The following is a 17,730-nucleotide window of genomic DNA, read 5'->3' as shown; positions in this document are numbered from 1 at the left end:
ACCCGTATTTCAGCGTGTTCGTCTGTCCAAAACGATTTCAATAAATCTCCCATGAAGGTGTCTGGGGGCTGCCCTCTGATCTTTTGAAGGCTGAGCTGCGAGCGCCTCAACCCGGGCTGTCTGCCCGTCAGCCCTCCCTGGATCTGGATTAGAAGACTCGGCTGGAGAATTGGGAGTTACCAGAGCTCTTTACGCGGACTGCTGGAGAGGAGGAGTGGACCATGGGGTGTTGCAGTGGCAGGTGTACCTTGGCCTTCACTTGTGGCATGCAGCTGGTAAGAACAATTCTATAATGATTATAATAATGATGATGCATGGATGGATGGGCAGATGGATGGATTGGAGTGCAGTTTGATGGATGAACTGAAAAATCCAAGGAAGGATTCTCTTCTGACGTCCAAGGAAAGAACAGGTCATGTCACGGAATCAAAGTAGGTGGTCTGCAATTTGAATGTGTGAAATGTTATGCTATACATACTTTAACTTCAGCGAAGGGATGGATCAAAGAATGGGCAGGGAAATATGATGTAAGGCTGGTTGGTGGATTATATATATATATATATATATATATATATATATATATATATATATATATATATATGATGGACTGATAGATGGAATGATGGAGAAAGGTGGATGGATGACATAAAGGTCATGAATCAGGGAGTTGCAAGTAGAAACTTGAAAGTTCGTGACAGAGCTTTGTGGGGTATGGTTTGGGGAATGGATAAATGGGATGAAATGGGCAGAGGATGAATTTATTGATGGATGATGGATGGATGCTGACTATAACACTGATATGATTACACAATATGATTACATTGCTATGATTACACAATATGATTCAGAATTTTGTATTGGATGGATTATGGATGGATGGAAGAATGGATGGAGGGGACAGATGAATGGGTGAATAAAGGGGGTAGGCTTGTTTGAATGGAGGGAGGAAAACAATGGATGGAAGGATGAGTAGATAGATGTGTGGATGAATAGCTAGACGCAGCTTGTAAAACTGACATGTCAGTGTGATTTTTACACTGATGGAGAAGAAGAAATGCTCTTGTCTTGGAGCCAGTAACATCACAGGGTCACACCCACAACTGCCCCCCCTTCCTCCCCCTCTCTCTTTCTCTGGTGCTTCACCCTGTCTCTCCTCCTCCACCTCTCTCTCACTACCTTGCCAACTGTGAGAATGAAAAGTGGTGTCAGACACAAGATAGCCTTCGCTATCTGGTCATTTATGTTATGTATCCTGATGATTTACATGCAAGAAATGCCCCTTTGATAACTTCTATTGCTGGGGCGTTTAAGGCAATAGCTGATCTGCAAATATCTAGATCATGAATGGTTTATTCACTGAGACCTTCACCAAAGCAGCCAAATGTGGAAAACCGAGGCAGGTAGCAGCACGTTTAAAGAACAAGTGAAGTTGTTAGAACTAACAAGCAGATATGGCAGACCAAACTCATAGAAGACCTTTACCAGCAGACACTACAACAACACCAATAGCTAAAACTCAGGTTGAATCTAGCGGGGAAGGAGCTGTCACAACAGCACTTGTGTTTCTGTTTCAAGTGGACCTCTGGCATCTGGACACCAGTGCAATTACCAGTATCACCACAGGTGTCAATAAGTTGAACAAAGGCGATGATTTTCAGTATTGTAGTTTTAAATTTTAGTGTAAAACAAATCCTATCGTTATATATCATTAAACACAAATAGATTTCCACCATACACTGTGTGTGTGTGTGTGTGTGTGTGTGTGTGTGTGTGTGTGTGTGTGTGTGTGTGTGTGTGTGTGTGTGTGTGTGTGTGTGTGTGTGTGTGTGCTTGTGCTCTATCAGTCTCAGACTACTGAGTGACTGAAAACTCAGTACTATGCAGATCCCTGAGTTCACAGTGAGTGTCCATAAAAACCTGAAGGCATGTTGCGATGTTAAATAAGAGACTGTTTAAAGCACCCTGTCACTCTATAGCCCCTTTCCCATGGGACAAAAAACCCACTAACGCCCACCAACATCTGGCTTTTGTCTCCAGTGGGAAAGGTTACAATCGGCATTCATTCCCGGGACAAGTCACGGGTATTTATGGGCCCCAGCTCCGATCGGTAGCGATGGGAACCCAGCACCCGGGTAGACACGCTAATCTTCGCCCCTTTTCCAGCACGTTTGTGACGTTGAATGTGACACACCATAAGAAAAAACAAAACAAAAACAAAAACAAAAAACAGAAAGGTATACTCGTCTACTGCAAATGGGAAAGGAGTCAATCGCCTATTTTTAGCGGGTTTTCCAGCGTTTAAAAAATGCGTATGAATATGAATATGAATGATATGAAGAAAAGAATGATGTTTAAAAACAAACATGTTTCACATAGGAAAGTCATGAGCTTAACCCTTTTGTGTGTGGGTATATTTGTTAAGAATTGATACCACTGGGTTATAAAATAGGACGCCACTTCGAGAGGGCTCATTGGAAAGGACAATGATAGCTATGTAAGTCAGCGTGTCTACAAGAGAATGCTAATTAGCTTGAAGCTTGACACTTGAGCTTTATGTGTTTCAAAAAGCTATTGTACCATAGAGGGGGATGCCGCTACATGTTTGAGTGCAAGAGGAGCTCAGAATGAGAGAGTTTGTGTGTGCGCACGCCTTTGAATAAGATGCTGTCACAGTGATAGTCATTGTGTCTAATGCTGTGGAACTAATGCCATGCCATAGTCAACAGCATGTTGTGCTCTGTTAACTGCTGTAATAGCCAAGACCAGCCGAAACCACTGCAAGCCGACACCATTGTGTGTGTGTGTATATATGTATATATATATATATATATATATATATATATATATATATATATATATATATATATATATATATATATATGTGTGTGTGTGTGTGTGTGTGTGTGTGTGTGTGTGGGATTCAGTTTTGTTATGCACAATTAGCTTTGCAAGAGTTGCAGCCAAATGGTCTGCTGTGACTGTGTTCCCGGCTCTCACAAAAACAACATAAACATGGAAATAAATCTTAATGGTAAACTGGGCCAAATTGTTTAACTTGCTTTCTTTGTCTTTATTAGCTGTGACAGTATTCTTTCTGTGGTAACCCTCCACCGCAGAATAACTATGGAGGAAACACCGTCCTCTGTTAAAACTGAGCTAACTGACCGCTAATAAATTAGGCATCCAGTCAGTCTTTTAAGTCAGAGTGATAGCGAGCCACTACCGTAGGTGACATATTTTCCTTGTTTAGGTTAGAAGTTTAAAGCTGGCTAGCTAACAGTGGTGGTCAAAGCATCTTACATTGTAGAATCAATGTTTGATGTCACACTTGGCTGCCTCATTAGGTAGGGTGATACTGTAGCTAAGATAGCTAATTCCCACATTAGCTGAACAGAAAAACTGATGTTGCAGACCACACTTGGCTAGCTAGGTATACTTGCTTAGCTACCAAGTGTTGATTAACATCGGGCACTCTCAGGTTCTTCCACCTTGTGATGCACATGTAGTGTCATACTGATGAAACAGGTTTGTTAAAACATACCTGTAGTCACCGGAGGCAGGCCATTGATCAACTGCACAGTGATCAATAGATCATAGTTATTTAAAATTTTCCATAGATAGATCAAATTTTCCATTGATCAAAGTCATGACCTATGGAAAAATAATGTCTCACTTTCACTTTCATCAAGCGAGAACCTACTCCACTGTCAAAGCTGTCACTTTTTAACGTTCTGTGACAAACATAAATGCTGAATTATTAAATTACTGACTGTAATCACATTGTATTGATCCTAGAATTATAGAGTGATCAACAGATATCCAATTTTACAGAGAGAAACGTGTCAGCCATAGTGAACTGTATGTACCACTGTGCTGTGCCACAGGGAACAATAAAAAACAGGACTGAACTGAGCAGAAGATAGGTGCTAAACAAGAACAAAACAGCACAGAGCAAAACGAAAAGATGATGTTGACAATGACAAACTCAACTCTTCACATGCATTGTGTACACAGACACACATTCAGGTTCAGGCACACGCACGTGTGCACGCGCGCACACACACACACACAAACCATGTCACCCATTACTTGTGGGAACCCCTCATTGACTACATTCATTCCCTAGCCCTTAACCTGAACCTTAGCCATCATAACTACATGCCTAACCTTAACCCTTACCCTAATCTAATCCGAATTCTAACCTTATCCTTTAAACCAAGTCCTAACCCTAATCTTTCCTTATGGGGACCCGTAAAATGTCCCCACAAGGGAGGTGGTTTCAGGTTTTTCTATCCTAATGAGGACCAAATGTCCCCATTAGTATAGAAAAACCTGGTACACACACACACACACACACACACACACACACACCCACACCCACACCCACACACACCCACGCACACACACGCACACGCACACATATCCCGGGTGATTCATGCTCTCCGTGGTAATGATCAAGGATCCTGTTGCCATACCAGTCTACACACCTACCATACCAGCTGCTGTCAGTGTGATGGTGATTAATAAGCCAATGGAATGATAGGTCACAGAGTGGTAACCAGTGGCCTCGCCCTATTGGCTGGTCTGTTGTTCTGGGTGCATAAAATGGTGATGGATGTTGTTGGTGAGTTAATTTTGGTGTTGGTTTAAAACTGAATATGGCAGCTAGAACAGAATATAATGTAGATGTTTATGCTGCAGGCAAGAAAGAACTGAGATCAGTAGAATATGACAGCACTCAAAGGCTTATTATAAACACTGTCAAAGTAAGCTGAACAGAGCAATCTTTCATCATATAGAATTGTATGAAACTGTGTAGTCAGTGAATCAGTATATGATGGTTTGTTAGCAAATATGAAAGAAATGAACCTTTTTAAGGTGTATTGTGCTATAGAATTGAATTTTGAGCTACAGTTTGGCAGTTTGCTCAAGGTTGAAAAATTAGCCTTTTTAATGGCAGTAAAATAAAGCCAGTTGCTGTTTTTGTTTCCTCAGCAAATTGCTAATTTCTCAGGAAATGTCTTCACACTCAATTTGCATTCCTGTAACAACACTCAACGATCTTCATGCATTCAAGTGTGCTGTTGTGCGAGTTCATGTTCATGCATGTAACAAAAAGTGGGACTTGCAGAATGGCCGTAGGCTATCTGTGACATAGTATTTGTTTCTGTCTGTGATAGCATGTTCCTGTGACATTTCCCCTCGTGAGGGATATAATGAATAATTTACCACCTGAGATCTACAGCATGGATGCTGACATGCTAGTATGCTGTGTGTGTGTGTGTGTGTGTGTGTGTGTGTGTGTGTGTGTGTGTGTGTGTGTGTGTGTGTGTGTGTGTGTGTGTGTGTGTGTGTTTTAAGTTTGCCACACACAGGGCTGAGTAAAAGGGTTGGGAGTTGACTGTATACAGAGGAATTTAAGAAATGTGACCACAAAAATTGCAATTGTATGGTTACTCAACACCAGTAGGGCAGATTAATATCTGATGGCCATATTTTGAAAGAACTGACTAGCCATCAACTTCCTGCAGTTTTTAAAAAACTCTATTAAATAATAAAAAGCTGAATTATGTTTGCAGGTGATGAAAACTACATTAAATTAGCCTGTAACTGGGAATAAGTTGTCCATATACTATGGACCCTATTGTTTTTACACAAGACTAACCCAATTGTCTCCTCTGTCAAACCCCATGAGTTCAACTGAATCCAGTGAAATTTGTTAATTTTTTTATATTCCAGTAATTAAAAAAATTTTTTTTTGAAACAAACAAGGAGTTACAATAATAATAATAAAAGTCAAAGAGGGTGAAAAAAGGAGGAGGAGGTGCAGTATATACCAACAAACATTAATCAATCCATTAGTTTCCAGGTGCAACCTTGCAAAGTTCAAGAATTCATCATATCACTACGACTTTGAGGGGGTCATTATCTATAAGAAACAAGCTTGAGCTAAATGCCAAACTGACATTCTGGCATATAAACTATGAAAGCTCTGATAGGCTTTCACATAAATTTGACCTTTTTCCATATAAATCCTTGTAAAGTTCCAGAATCCATCAGATCCATTATTATACTCTTGGAGTACTGACACAGCTCGTCCTGTTAAAAACAAGTCTGTGAAGTCCATCAACCAAATTCTCAGTACTACAAAAGTTTTGTTTTTGTTGCCTCATGTTCATTAGAATGATCTATTTGAAGGCTTGTGCAATAAAAGGTTGGTCATTTTTTGGGTGAACATTGTCAATTTTTACACATAATATACAAATTACCAGCCATGGTGAGCTATACTAGATGTTAAAAATATGTAACAGGTTATCAGTAACATCTCACTCAAATCTCTGTACAAGTGGACAGTGCATCAGTGTACCTCCTATGGCCATAGCAGCATAAATATGACAGTGTATCTGTTGTAAACGTCCCCCCTCCCAGCAATGCCCTCCAGCGCCTCCTGGGGGATCCCAAGGCGTTCCCAGGCCAGACTGGACATATAGTCCGTGCAGCAAGTTCTGGGTCTACCCCAGAGTCTCCTCCCAGTTGGCTGTGCCCGGTAAACCTCCAAAGGAAGGTGCCCAGGAGTCTTCCTAATCAGGTGCCCAGGAGGCATCCTAATCAGGTGCCCGAACCACCTCAACTGGCTCCTTTCGATGCAAAGGAGCAGCGGCTCTACTCTGAGCTCCCTCCGGATGTTCGAGCTCCTCACCTTATCTCTAAGGCTGAGCCCAGACACCCGATGGAGGAAACTCATTTCAGATGTTTGTATCCACGATCTCACCCTTTTGGTCACTACCCAAAGCTCATGACCATAGGTGAGGGTTGGAATGAAGATTGACTGGTAAATTGAGAGCTTTGCCTTCCGGCTCAGCTCCCTCTTCACCACAATGGCCCGGTACAACGTCCGCATTACGGCTGATGCTGCACCAATCCGCCTGTCAATCTCCCACTCCATCCTACCCTCACTTGTGAACAAGACCCCGAGATACTTGAACTCCTTCACTTGAGGCAACAACTCATCCCCAACCCGGAGGGAGCAATCCACCATTTCCAGTAGAGAACCATGGCCTCAGCACTTCTGCAAGGTGCTGACTCTCATCCCAGCCATTTCACACTCAGCTGCAAACCACCCCAGTGTGCGCTGGAGGTCACGTTCTGATGAAGCCAACAAAACCACATCATCTGCAAAGGGCAGAGATGTAATTCTGAGGTCCCCAAGACGGACACACTCCTCACCATGGTTGTGCCTTGAGATCCTGTCCATGAATATCACAAACAGAATCGGAGACAAGGGACAACCTTGGCGGAGTCTGACACCCACCGAAAACGTGTTTGACTTTGTGCCGAGAATGCGGACACAGCTCTCACTTTGGTTATACAAGGACCGGATGGCTTGTAGCAACTGCCCCAGTACCCCATACTCCCTTCTCCAAGTCCAGCCTTCTCCAAGTCCACAAAACACATGTAGACTGGCTGATCAAACTCCCATGGCCCCCTCAGCACTTCCGCAAGGGTAAAGAGTTGGTCCGTTATTCCACGGCCAGGATAGAATCAATCTGCATTGTTCCTCCTGGATCTGAGGTTCAATCGGTCGGAGCCTCCTTTCCAGCACCCTAGAGTAGATTTTCCCAGAGAGGCTGAGCAATGTGATGCCCTGATAATTGGAGCACACCCTCGGGTCCCCCTTTTTAAATATGAGAACCACCACCCCAGTCTGCCACCCCACAGGTACTGTCCCCAACTACCACGCGACACTGAAGAGGCATGTCAACCAAGACAACCCAACAATATCCAGAGCCTTCAGCTTCTCAGGGCGAATCTCATCTACACCTGGTGCCTTGCTACTGAAGAGCTTTTGAACTATGTCAGAGACCTCTGCCAGGGATATGGGTGGGGCTTCTCATGAGTCTTCAGTCTGTACCTCCTCCACTGAGGACGTGTTAGCCGGCTTCAGGAGCTCCTCAAAGTGTTCTTTCCGCCGCTCAACTACATCCCCAGTCCGGGTCAACAGTTTCCTTCCCCGGCTGAACACAGCCTGAGTCAAGCTCTGCTTCCCCTTTCTGAGTCACCGGATGGTGTGCCAGAACTTCCTTGAGGCCAACCGAAAGTCCTCTTCCACCACACCTGAGTTTTTTCTTCCGTGGCCACCAAAGCGGCAGCCCTTCTGGCCTCCTGGTACCTGTCTGCTGCTTCAGGAGAACCCTGGGCCAACCAAGTCTGAAAGGCCTCCTTCTTCAGCCTGACGGCTTCCCTCACCGCTGGTGTCCACCAGCGGGTTCTTAGGTTGCTGCCTTGACAGGCACCAATGACCATATGACCGCAGCTCCTGCCTGCCGCATCTGCAACAGAGGCTTTAAACATGGCCCACTCAGACTCCATGTCCCTAGCCTCCCTCGGGATACATGAGAACTTCTTCCGGAGGTGGGAGTTGAAGACCTCATGGACAGGGGCCTCCGCCAGATTTTCCCAGTTCACCCTCACTACACGTTTGGGTTTGCCAGCTCTGTCTGGCAGCCTTCCCCACCATCTGATCCAACTCACCACCAGGTGGTGATCAGTTGACAGCTCTGCTCCTCTCTTTAACTGAGTGTCCAAAAAATATGGCCGCAGATCTGATGATATAACCACAAAGTCTATCATCAGTCTTTGGCCTAAGGTGTTCTGGTACCAAGTACACTTATGAACTACCTTATGTTCAAACATGGTGTTTATTATGGCCAACCCATAACTTGCACAGAAGTCAAATAACAAGGCACTGCTTGGGTTCAGATCAGGGAGGCTGCTCCTCCCAATCATGCCCCTCCAGGTTTCTCCATCATTGCCCATGGGAGCGTTGAAGTCCCTCAGCAGAATTATAGAGTTCTGAGGCGGAGCCCTATCCAGGACACCATCCAGAGACTCCAGGAAGGCCAGATACGCCAAACTGCAATTTGCTGCATAAGCACACACAACAGTCAGAGCCTTCCCCCCAGCGACTCACAGTCATATAGAGGCGACCCTCTCATTCCCCGGGGAGAACTCCAACACGTCGGCAGTCAACTTGGGACTTGTGAGTATCCCCACACCCGCCCGGCGCCTGTCACCTTGGCCAACTCCAGAAAAGTAGTGAGTCCAGCCCCTCTCCTCGAGTTGGGTACCAGAGCCCATGCTATGTGTGGAGGTGAGCCCAACTATATTCATTTGGTACCGCTTCACCTCCCGCACCAGCTCAGGCTCCTTCCCTGCCAGTGAGGTGACATTCCACATCCTGAGGACCAATCTGTGATGCCGGAAGTCGGCACACCCCGGTCCTCGCCTTTGCCTGCTGCCTGGCCTGCATTGCACCCTACCCCAATGCTCATCCCCGTGTGTGGTGGGTCCATGGGGTGGTGGCTCCATGTTGTTTTTTTGGGCTGGGCCCGACAGGGCCCCATGGGCCAAGGCCCAGCCACCAGATGCCCGCCGGCGAGCTCCCCTCCCAGCTCTGGCTCCAGGAGGGGACTCCGGTTTGCATTTCCGGGCAAGGTGCTGTGGCTCTGCTGTTGTAAATTCGTCGGGTTTCTTGGGAATCACTCTTAGTCTGGCCCCGAGACCCTACCAGGAGCTATCGCCCCCAACAACACAGCTCCCCAGGATCACCTAGACACCCAAACCCCTCCACCATGTTATGGTGGTGATTATCGGAGGGGTGTGTATATATACGTATATATATACAGATACATATCTACTACTACTTTCGGCTGCTCCCGTCAGGGGTCACCACAGTGGATCATCCTGTCCATTTCTTCCTGTCCTCTGCATCTTCCTCTGTCACACCAGCCACCTGCATGTCCTCCCTCACCACATCCATAAACCTCCTCTTTGGTCTTCCTCTTTTCCTCTTCCCTGGCAGCTCCATATTCAGCATCCTTCTCCCAATATACCCAGCATCTCTCCACACATGTCCAAGCTATCTCAATATTGCCTGTCTTGCTTTGTCTCCAAACCGTCCAACCTGAGTGGTCCCTCTAATACAATCGTTCCTAATCCTTCTTCGTCACTCATATATGCTTGTGTGTGTGTGTGTGTATGTGTGTGTGTGTGTGTGTGTGTGTGTGTGTGTGTGTGTGTGTGTGTGTGTGTGTGTGTGTATGAGAGAGAGAGAGAGAGAGAGAGAGAGAGAGAGAGAGAGAGAGAGAGAGAGAGAGAGAGAGAGAGAGAGAGAGAGAGAGAGACACGTCCCGGGTTGTCCTGTGCGGACTTTGCATGTTCTCCTCGTGTCTTCGTGGGTTTCCACCAACAGTCAAAAGACATGTAGGTCAGCTAAATCGGCCGTACTAAATTGTCCTTAGTTGTGTGTGTGTGTGTGTGTGTGTGTGTGTGTGTGTGTGTGTGTGTGTGTGTGTGTGTGTGTGTGTGTGTGTGTGTGTGTGTGTGTGTGTGTGTGTGTGTGTGTGTGATGGTCTGGTGGCTTGTCCAGAGAGTCTCCCCCCTGCCACCCAGTGACTGCTGGGATACACTCCAGCATCCCTGCTACCCTGACAGCAGGATGCAGGATAAGCGGTTTGGATAATGGATGGATTATATATACTATATATATATAGTATATATATAGTATATATATAGTATATATATATATATATATATATATATATATATATATATATAATCCAGTGAGTCAAGTAAATTCTTATGAGACAGTACAAGCCTGTTTCATGCCATAACCAATCGTCAACTGTCGCTGGATTATTTTGCTCCTTATTTGTCACATTTCAGTCAGGCACCTTGGCCAGACAAGGCAGTTCAGTAGGGTCCTAGTTAGGCGGACCGGATGGGGTGTTGGTGAGCGTGCTGGCTGTATATCCCTCGTTAACGGAGAATGCGTTCGTGAAGAAAGTTAGTTTTGTGTTGTTTATGTTGGATAAATGTTGTATGTAGTTCACATTATGTGCTATGGAGCGTTTGTGACCTACGTTTGTCATCTGAGCAGTTTAATGCTACCGTATGTTATATTGCACTGTTTACGAGTGCACGTATGTTGAATGCTAGCTAAGCTAGCCTATTAGCCATTTATGCTGAGGTAATATTTCTTGTTCTGTTTTACAGAAACAATTCAGCTGTTCAGTCGTTACATTATTTGTTCGTGGATGTGTTCAACCATTGATTGTGCAACCTTGTATAAACAGCTGGAACTGTTCTCTTTGTCTGCGTCTACTCTGACCGGAGTTGCCGTACTGGATAAAGGGGTCCCAGCATTAGTCGAGTTTTCATAAACACGTTATCCACAATAGTATCATCTATTTTTTTTTGGTGTGCAGTGTCTAATGCTATGTATTATTTTAATTTGGAGAATTTTGCAGCTGAAACAATTTGATATTGTACTTTTAACTCCTGCATCCCATCGTGTTGTAGATATGGCTTCCACGATGGTGTGCGCCTACGGTAACTTAGTTTAGGAGTTGCAGTCAGAAGAGGGGATGCACAACAACCTATGAATTGTTGACACTGTACCCCTGCCGTTAGCAGCCCCCCTTAGTTTGTCTTCTAGGTCTCTCTGTTTCCCAGTGACTTCATTATAGATTTTACTTGCAGATAAGGTGAAAATTCTAAATCAAACATTCAGTTCATTAAATCCCAATTCCTAGTCACTTGCCCCACCTGATCTATGCCATGCTGCTTCCATATGCTATTCCTAAGAGTTTCACCGCCCGCACCATACAGAAAATTGTCCCGTAATGGGCTTGATGGTTAAGAACATCTACTTAAAGCTGAATGTGTCTGTAAAATTTTCATTATTTTCAAAAAGGAGAGAATGCACATCCAACCAAATGGAAGGTGCGAGACAGAGAGAGCATCACATCGGGGGGGGGGGGGGGGATCAGAATCCGCACACAATGTGTTGATGCATTTCGTAGGACGACGTGCTGCTTCGCGACACTTAAGTAGCAGAAGGCATAATGCATACACTGACATATTTACCCAACACTTTCTCTCCCGAAAACACATCTGGTAAGCTTGTTTTGGTCAGTTGGGTCAGATTGCATCCTCACTGCAAGCGAACCGCTCCAGGGTTTGATTGGAAGCGGGCCGAGACCACGCTTTCTTGGCGATCTCGGCCCGCTTATTTTGTCCCGCATCCGAGCGCGAATGCTGTGTTAGCATATGCCCAAACGAACCGATCTTTGGAGGGACGTTCCCGGTTTCGAAACAGCTGCTCCAAACAACGAAGGTGTGAAACACCCTAAGTATATCTGCCTTCACTATATTGATCCTACAAGGATCTTCGCCAGGAAGGATCCTAATGAAGTTCAATTGTTGATCTTTCCATTAAACATGGTGGGTGCATACTCTACTTTTCCCCCCACTTTAATTGTTTCGCGTGAGAATTGTACCAGTGTTTTGTACCAGTGTTTGGGAATGACTTCCAGATTTTGCCACAAGACTGATAAAAACTGGTCTTTACTATGTTCTGCAGAATTTTCTCCTCAAACCGTTACTGGCTACCCAACTGCCAGTCTTCCTCCCACCACTATAGGTCCAGAACAGAGGAGTATCTTGCATTATATGCTATGTAATACTGATAAATGTTTTATATGCCGGTGATGTTGATTTTAAGTTATTTAATAAGTTGAACGCATAGTCATGTGTTGTTAGGATACTGAGGTTTTTTAGTAATATAAAGAAAGACAAAACATTATATATATATATATATATATATATATATATATATTTATATAGGCCTGTCCCGAATTCCTTTTTGCAAGCTTCAGAATAATTGGCACATTTTCCGAACAAATATCCCAATATTCGTTCTAAATTAATCTGTCAATAAAAACTAATACTGACCCGAATGCTTCGAAGCCTTCGGCCATTGCCATGGTAATCGACAACAAACTCAGTATTTTTTTTTTCTGGGAGACGGTAAACGGCAGTTGCCAAAACGTTAAGTTACGTACTGTAACTCCAGATTCTGAGTATAGTGGGGGTGGGAATCTTTCGGAATCTCACGATTCGATTTGATTTCGATTCTTGGGGTCACCATTCAATTCAGAATCGATTTTCGATTCAAAAGGATTCCCCAATTCAAAATCGATTCTAGATTTGGTACATAGGGATGCTAATTTCAGGATCTACTGCAGTCCGCTGTGCGCTAGGAAAGGCAGTGTGGCAAATTTTGGCATGAAAGCAGACTAAAGTGTGTATAAGATTATGTAGTTTTTATATTTGAAAAAGTTATATTAATTGATTGCAATAATGTGAACACACAAAGGCAAACCTAACCTTTCTCAGTAAAAAAACTGACGCAATGGTATGTCATACTTTGGCTCAATTGTCTGGATCATAAATCTAAAGCCTTCATTGTGGACTACACTGTAGGAGCACAGGTCTTTTGAAAGGAAACAGGTGGTGGATCTAGTTATCTTTTTTGCCCGATCAGACTTGGCAGGGAGTTTGGTAAAGTGGTGCAGTGTGTGTTGGTTGTTTGTTTATATTGCAGGAGGTCGTTGTTCCACTTCTTTCCATTCTGAGTGATGGCGTATGATGTGAGACCTAACATTTATAGTGTTCCCGAAATACTTAACTTTCGTTTTGCAAATCTTGCATGTTGAATGAGTCATGTCAAGCTCCTTCTTCCCCGGGAGATTTTAAAATCCAAAATGCACCCAAACGCTTGCCGTCAATGATGATGGGACTGGCTGAATTTGTTGCTGCTCCATTTTTAGAAAGGCTACCATGTGCTAAAGTTAGCAGCGACGGACTAGCCACTGTCGTGTTTTCCAGATGCCGGAACAGGGACGCGGCAAGTCAACATTGCCAGCAGTGAGGAGGCTACTTAAGACTAAAAAAAAAAAGTTGTTAAAAATCGATTTTGGAATTTGTGAATCTATTCAGAATCATAGGAGATAAGAATCGCGATTCTTATGTGAATCGATTTTCCCCCCACCTCTAGAGTATAGGCACAGCCCTCTAAGTTTATTGCTAGTGGGTTTATCCGTTGCGCTCCCACGCAGCACTGAAAAACCTAAGTGTGGGCCCAACCTATGGCCGCAACTCGTGTTTATATTGAAATGAGGCCGTACAGTCGGCTCCCAACAACAGTTTTTCTTCAGCTATTATGGAGCCAGTGGGGCCCAGATTATAGAGGGCTGCGCCTATACTCAGAATCTGGAGTTACAGTACGTAACTAACATTCTATTTTGTATAGGCTTTGCCCTCTAAGGCTATTGGTAGTGGGTTAAGCGCAAAGCAGGATATGGTCCATGCCACACTGGGTCCATCTAGTAGCGCAAGCAGAAATACATACGTACTTCACCACAAAACAAAAGCTCTTCATGCTCAGCCATTGCATCATGCACAATGGCCCCTCACAGAGGCCCATATGTGTCCAAATAACACAACATAGCAGAATATCTAAGATTCTCTATGTGGGAATGAAAACTGGGGATAATAAAGCCTACTGCTGTGAGGAAGGGGAGATGAAGGTTATGCACTGCAACAGTCCAGCAAGGAGCAGAGTAGGAGGAAAAGATCGCTCTCCCTGCGCCAAAAGCAAGCGGAAGAGTGCTCAGCCATATCGCTGATATTAATCACTCTGTCAGCACACTCAGCACAGAGTGGGTAATAGAGAAATTGAAGAAATCTCACCGATATAAACAAATGAAAGAGCAGGGGGAAGACGAAGAAGGTGCAGCGCAAATGTCTTCCACTGTCATTGCTCCATGCAAAGCCACGGAAGACGCAATTCCTCTGTCAGAGTGCGCTCTGATGCCCTCTGGGGGATCCATTCCAGAGGTATGCCTTTGACACTGCCTTGCATAGCCAATGAGACGGGCACTGTGCAGATAAAGGAAGCCCCTGAGACTGCTTTCTGTAGTGCACAAACAAACAATGGGAATGGCATAGGACAGCCGTACAGGTAATGTAGCAATATAGCGCGTGCACTGGGCAGAGGAGATGAGACACGGCGTCCTCCTCCAACTTGTGAGGGGGAGGAGAAAAAACGCTGCAAGGTTATCACTCTCAAGCTGATGCTTTTTGGCGTAAAAGCCTGGTTAGGGCGTAAAATAGCCAAGCTATCTTCTCCCTGGATTCTGAGACATGATGGAGCCACCGAGATAGTACATTAATCACTTTCTTTGCAGATGTCAGTGCCAAAAGTAGGGCCATTTTGAGTGACGAGAGCTTCAGCGGCAGCTGATGCAGAGGCTCAGAAAAGAGCTTCAACCAGTGTGCATAAAACCAGCACTAAATCCCACTGAGGGGCCAGAGCACATGAAACTGGCTGGTGTCTCCATTCGCTTCTCAAGAAGTGTTTCACCAGCAGGTGGTGAAACACCGATCTGTCACCAAAACCTTTATGACAGGACAAATTAGCAGCGTCATACATTTTAACCAAGCTAAAAGCTAAATTCCTGTCCACCAGCAGTTGCAGGAATGAAAGCACATTTTGGAGGGAACATGCAGTGGGGCCCAGGCTCCTCTCTGCACACCAGTGCTGAAAAGCCATCCATTTGGTTGTGTAAGACACTCTAGCAGATGCGGCTCATGCACTCTGAAAAGTGCACACATCATCATGTGAGAGGCCCAGTCTCTATGCATTCCCATTCAGCAGCCAAACTCACAGATGCTGGCCCACCATTGGGTAATCCCTGATCGATCCCTCTGCCTGGGAGACAGCGTCCCCGCGCCATGGGAGTTCCCATGGCTGGCCTGACAGTACCCGCTGCTGGCATGGGAACTACAATGCTTCCTTGTGCTCTAGGGCTATCAGGATTGCTCAAAGCTGCTCTTCTTGTACCCGGTCCAAGAACCAAGGGATTAGCAGGACTGGCGGGAAGGCACATAGGAGCATTTTAGGCTGTGGCAGATGCATGAACGCTTCCACCCCCAGCAGAGGATTGTCCTGCGTGCTCAGAGAGAACCAGAGAGCACACTGCACGTTGATGCTTGTGGTAAACAGATCCACCTCCGCTCTGCCGAACCTGCTCCAAATCTGGGAGATCAGTTCGGGATGGAGACACCAGTCCCCAAGACAAGGGCCCCCTCTTGACATGATGTCCGCCCCTCTGTTCAATTTGCCGGGAATTTACACTCCTTTGATGGAGAGCAAGTGTGTGTGTGCCTAGCGCAACAACCGCCTGGTTATGTTGAGAAGCTGTGCAGAGTGCATTCCTCGCTGGTGATTTATGTAGGCTGCCATCGCTTTGTTTTCTGTGCAAATCAGCACATGTTGATTCTACAGTAGTGAGGCAAAATGCTGGACTACTTTCCACACCGTGAGTAGCTCCAGCACATTTTATGTGGAGAGATAGGTGAGCTGGACGCTGTCCCCCAACCACCTGAGACAGGCACGCTCCTCCCCATCCTGAGAGAGATGCATCTGTGAACACCGAGATGTGTGACACAGCTCTGCCCAGAAGCAACCCCACTGACAGGATGTGAGGATTTTTCCAGTAGACTAAGTCTAAACCTACAGAGGGAGGAATGTAAACCATGCGTCTCTGCTGATACATGGGGTCAGTGCATTGGCGAATGAACCATCTCTACAGCCGCCTCATGTGGAGGAGGCCCAGGGGAATCACGCCTTCATGCCCAGCACTTGCATGATAGAGAGAGCTGTCACCATGTTGCGAAGTGTGACACGGTGGAGAAAGGCCGTCAGCGCCTCCACTCTCTGCTGTGAGAGTCTCGATCTCATGCTGACTGAGTTTAACCCCACTCCCAGATAAATGACACACTGGGAAGGAAGAGGAGAGCTTTTCTCCAGTTTATTGTGAAGCCCAGGCTTGACAGATGACATACCAGTTTCATCATCTGTAAGGCGGCTTCCTCCCTGGAGCGAGCCAGCAAGAGCAGATCATTCAGATAAAACAACACTCTCACCCCTTTCCTGCATAATGGCTCCAGAGCCGTCTCCACACATTTGGAAAAAGTCTGTGGAGCCAGGGAGTAGCTGAATGGTAGACGGTTGTAATGATACTGTACTCCCTGGAATGAGAACCACAGGAACTTCATTTGTTTTGGGATGATGGAGATGTGGAAATACATGTCTTTCAAGTCTATGGAAGTGAACCAGTCGCCCTGGTGCACACATTCCAGCACCTGTTTGTCAGTGTGTGAAAAGGTCTGTTCATTATCGATTTGTTGAACAGAGACAGATTGAAAATAGGTCTCATTCCTCCTGTCTTTTTTGAAACCAGGAAATAGGAGTTCCTTCAGCTTTGACTGGAGAGCAAGGAGTTTTCCTGGGATGACAGGATTGTCTCCAGCATCCCGTTGAACTGCGGGCGAGGGGGTGTAGCCTCTGCCGATCAGCTTACAAACATCCAGCAGTGCATTATACATATGCGCCGCCACTCGGAGAAGTGCTCTGAGGGTGGGCGTACATGAATCTGTTGCTCTGCGGTTGCCATGGAGGTGAGTCAAGCCAAAACCCTCTCTGCCGTTGCGTGTGCTGGAGTGCTCTCCAGTCCAACTCATGGGGGTCTCAGCCGTAAAGGGCTGGTTACATACCTCTGAAGACTGCATCACGTACAAGCTCATCGCTGGTCGCTGCCAGGGAGGAGCATACTGTGCGGAGGCCACAGCATCACGAAGTCGCTGTTTAGGAGATAGAGGCTTATAAACATGACATTTTGGAGCGTTCGCAGTCACATCCAGCGAGGGATGGGAGGAGACACTGATCTAAGGCAAAAGCATGTGAGTGCTGTCTGCACGAGGTGAGATGCCGTTACTCATGGGCTCATCAAACATTTTAACAAAAAAAAAAAAAACTATGTG

General features: G+C 45.5%; 1 protein-coding gene across 1 annotated transcript in view; it reads left to right on the top strand.

Moving 5' to 3' along the window:
- Positions 1-221: 221 nt before the first annotated feature.
- The window catches only part of nkain2 (sodium/potassium transporting ATPase interacting 2), a 142,929-nt gene continuing 125,420 nt past the window's right edge, over positions 222-17,730 (top strand). Inside the window, 1 exon segment of the mRNA XM_056294882.1 lies at positions 222-275. Coding sequence (XP_056150857.1) covers positions 222-275 — 54 coding nt within the window.

Source organism: Lampris incognitus, chromosome 15 (assembly GCF_029633865.1).
Source record: "Lampris incognitus isolate fLamInc1 chromosome 15, fLamInc1.hap2, whole genome shotgun sequence".
NCBI lineage: Eukaryota > Metazoa > Chordata > Actinopteri > Lampriformes > Lampridae > Lampris > Lampris incognitus.
Note: the sequence above shows the minus strand (reverse complement) of the source record. Positions and strands in the feature narration are given on the sequence as shown.